Raw genomic sequence first — 4,068 nt, 5'->3', positions numbered from 1 at the left:
AAAAATGCAGTTTTTAAATCATAATCTTTATTCTTATAATTTGTAGTTTATGAACACTTCTCTGAAATGTAAAATATTACTTTAATTATAAAATAACCCCAATAACAAAAATGAACTTAATGATAAAAACATCTGACTGTATCTTTAAAAAATGGCAGATACAAGCTGTTTCATCTCTATCTCAGGAGGCACATCTTTTATTTTAATTTTGGTTACCCTACAACCTAGATATGTGGGGACCATGATAAAATCTTTGTATTCGAAGGATTTGGTTGAGAGCTCTTTGGCTCTTTCTTCAGTGTTGAACCTTACTTTGACAGTTTCGTATTTTTTACCTTTAATGATATAATTTTTGAAAGCCCATATGGGTTTTGAACATTTCTCTATTTTGCTGTGTAGGGACCTCTAGCCTTTTGGATTTTTGAAAACAGTCATGCCTTTAAGTATGTCTCACCAAGTATCAAAAATTTGGAAATTATGTGCTAGACTGACCAATTTACAGCCACCACTTTGTAACTCATAACTGCATACCCTAAAACACAACAACTAGCAATTCATCATCTAATGTGGTTTTGCTGAGAAATTCAGACTCCCTTATAATGTTTAGAATGATCACTCAATGAAACTGAATATAATATTGTACATAATTATTAAAAATTGACAATTCTTTACTATTATGGGTGAAGAAACGATACAAAGAACATAATTTTAATATACTTAAAACACACACGTACACACCAATTTCAATTCCCTAAAAAATATATTATCTATGGTGTGTTCAAAAGAACAAATTTGAATAACAATACATGTATATTTTTGCAAAATATTGCTGAATGTTTCCTGCAAGGTATATTATAATGTACTCTCTCTTGTGTTCCTGTTTGCATACACAGCCTGGATGTAATATACACAGTACACTGCTGGAATGTAAGGTACACTGGGACATAATGCCTAGCTTGCATAAAGTGGGATATCTCGCTTTACTTGACTGGAGAATACTTCTGGCAGAACACCTCTAAGATAGAATATTTTCAGTTTTTCCACAATTGTTAGCCACAAGTTCCCATCAAAGTAGATCCTCTCCACTGACATTGGATGTTTAAGGGTCCAAACTACAAAATCACACCATTTTCTTCCAGTTAATGCCATCTGCCCTTGCACTTGATAAAAATAGGAGTGATGTCTTTTCAGCACAACTTCATTGTCTTTAACAGAACAAAAGAAAGAACTGTCTTTTACACATTCATGAGGGGATAACCGTTTCCATTTGTCACTTGATGGACATTTGATTTCAAGCAATCCTGGTCCGTCTGGAAAGTTAGGTATATCAACTAATCCATCTGGGCTTGCACCAAGATATGGATAGGAGGGATTAATAATCAATCCACAATCCTTCACACTTGTATTGGGGTGAACTGCCTGTATCCTTTTTGTGTACAATCGTCGAACAGCAGGCTCATGACTTATACCCCAGGAGATATGGCTATTTTTAAATTCGTTGTTATACCCCATTACTTGTTTTACAAGGTTGTCCGGTGGAGTCGTGTCTTTACGAACAAAGACATGACCAAAACTAGAACTGGTAATTCGACCCTTCCTTTGTTCTTTCCATGTTCTGTTTTTGTTTTGTCCCCTGGAAATAAGTTCAACTTGAACACACTGTTCCTCACTAATCTTTAAATTATTCAAGAATTTGTCAAAGAATTCCTTGACAGATTCAGTATCTAAATTAGTGCTGTCGTGAAATTGAAAGTCAATGTTGTCTTTAATAATATTAGGCACTTGTGTCGTCGCAGAGACACCCTGGTCTGGAGTGTTATCAAGTTTGCTGACTTTCTCAGAATTAGTTAGCCACCCTGCATTTGAATCTCTTTTGCATAATCTTTCTTTGAAACGTACTAAATTTACAGTAGCCTCAAAGGGCTTTGCAGTTGTATCACCTGCTACACTTGAAAAACTATCGCTAAGGTTTTTTCCAAATGACAGTTGTTCAGCTTTCTTAGGGCTCTGTTTTCGTTTTCTTGGATTATTCCACTTGCATTTCATGGCAGTTGGTGCCAAGGTCCCACGTTTCTTATTGGTAGCTATGTCCACAAGGGCATGTAATAAAGCTCCGATATGGTTACAGGCTTCTCCTTGTCTAAAATAAGAAATAGACTATTAGATAAACTTGAGATGTGTGTATGTGCATTTGTATTTGATAAATATGACAGGAATAAAAAAATATTCAAAATTAAGACTCATTTATTTATTGTTTTGATTATAAATTTATTTCCTTACATCCATAAAAAATTCAATTTATTATACAAGGGAAGAAAGTCAAAATACTTAAACAGGCTCTTACCCTGCAGTGCAGTTGCAATCAGCTGAATGCACATTGCCAGTGACCTTTGACATAATTACCCACACTCTGTGGTCAGGATTCTTTTTTGGGTTTGATGTCGGTATCGAAGGGATTACCAGACACCAGACAATACAGTGAGAGCAGCTTTCACTAATATCGTGGTATTCGATGCTGTGTACGTGTCTGTTGTGGTAAATTATGCCACTCCTTAACTGTTGCTTTGCCTTCATCCATAGTACGAGGTAATTATAAATGTCATTATCTGTGAAATTCGGCAACTTACAAAGAACTTTAGTCCAATCTGCTGAAAGCAGATTGGGATCAGGCAATATTTCACCGAGAGGAGATATAAGCTTCTGCTTATTCCGATGAAGTATCGTCCGATGAATTTATTTTGTTGACATTCTTCATCGACAGAATTTTTATACATTTCAACCTTTCAATCAAGTCCGCCTTTCTTCCAGTAACATACTGTCCATATAATCTTAAATATTTCTTTAACTCAGGCACAGTAAGTACTTCGATAGCTGAATCATCGAGCTGCTTTATATCCATGATAAGACGTAAAACAATAACAATAGCGTGGATAGTCTGCGGAAGTTTAATTGCCTACATGGAGCGCCGCCTAGCCAAGGGAGATAACCTACTTATAGGAAAGCCCTATAGCTGACATTTTGGGAGAAGGTATCCTTATTAGCAGAGAGTTGGGAGAACCTATATGAGATGTTTTTGCTTGTGAATTTAATAACTGCTCAAGGATCGAATGAATAAAAACTAACATAATGCAAATTTTTGTCTGACTTATGCTGGTGTTGAGAGAGTGCGGAAAGCTTGCTAATCTATGATTACTTCACCCTATAATAGGTAGTCCTAAGTCTTTGGAGAGTTTAATTACTTGTTTTTTCTCATACTGATCTAACACTTCATTGGTAGGCTTATGAAAAGTGAGTACCAACTCTATCATGGTCACAGTAAATATGGTAAATTGTTTGTCTCTAATTCTAATAGATACAAGGACATTTTTTTGGTGAAATTTATTTGTAAAAGACAATGCACACTGTCTGGCACTGTACCATGGCGATTATGATCAATATTGGCTTGAGGTGAATTTCACCCCAAACCAAAGAATGTAATAATGATAAAATTGATAATGGGGTCAAAAATTGCATGAGTGTAAACAGTTAAGAACAAAAAGAAAAAATTGGCAGAATATTGAATCATAAAAGCAGATAGCTTGGATTATCTACTGTCTTAAATAAGGCTGGGATTACATTGATCCTCTTGTATCAGTTAAAGGTGAAGGAGGTGTTTGTACATAGAAGTACCTCACAAGAAATGAAAATTTTAAAATTTACCTATATTTCAAGCCTTTATCCTTTCCCTAGCAGTCCATTTGAACAGTTAAAATGCATCTTCATAAAATTCATTTTTTATCCAAAGGTATATACTGAATTGCTTCAAAACACTCAACTTCTTTAAGAGCTTTTCTTAATGTTTTAACTGTGCGTTTCATTGTGGAAACCTAGTTCTTCAATGTGATTAGGATAGTTAAACCTTATAAATTCCAGTTTGACTTCTTTAATTCTCAAGGAAATATCTGGGAAAAATAGAAGAAATGATTGCAACAACATTAATGATCAAAGAAAAAATGTTTACAGTATAATACAGCCTGATGTATGCTGTACAATACAATCATAATGTATTGTCCAATGGCGACTATGCCT

At 34.8% G+C, this 4,068-nt stretch overlaps 1 protein-coding gene across 1 annotated transcript; it reads right to left on the bottom strand.

Moving 5' to 3' along the window:
* Positions 1-951: 951 nt before the first annotated feature.
* Positions 952-3,308, bottom strand: LOC106879765 (uncharacterized). Its single transcript, XM_014929452.2, has 2 exons — positions 3,240-3,308; positions 952-2,157 (listed from the first exon to the last, which is right to left on the bottom strand). The coding sequence occupies exons 1-2, from the start codon at positions 3,306-3,308 to the stop codon at positions 952-954; spliced, it is 1,275 nt and encodes a 424-aa protein (XP_014784938.2).
* Between the last annotated feature and the right edge of the window lie 760 nt (positions 3,309-4,068).

This window comes from Octopus bimaculoides, chromosome 10 (genome assembly GCF_001194135.2).
Source record: "Octopus bimaculoides isolate UCB-OBI-ISO-001 chromosome 10, ASM119413v2, whole genome shotgun sequence".
Taxonomy (NCBI): domain Eukaryota; kingdom Metazoa; phylum Mollusca; class Cephalopoda; order Octopoda; family Octopodidae; genus Octopus; species Octopus bimaculoides.
This window is presented reverse-complemented; position numbering and strand designations above follow the sequence as displayed.

Excerpts from the sequence above, each read along its gene's own strand:
- LOC106879765 (XM_014929452.2), bottom strand. The coding sequence starts at position 3,308 with ATGATAGAGTTGGTACTCACTTTTCATAAGCCTACCAATGAAGTGTTA. Across the intron at positions 2,158-3,239 it reads ATCAGTATGAGAAAAAACAA|TCTATTTCTTATTTTAGACA; the intron begins GTAATTAAACTC and ends TTTATCTAATAG.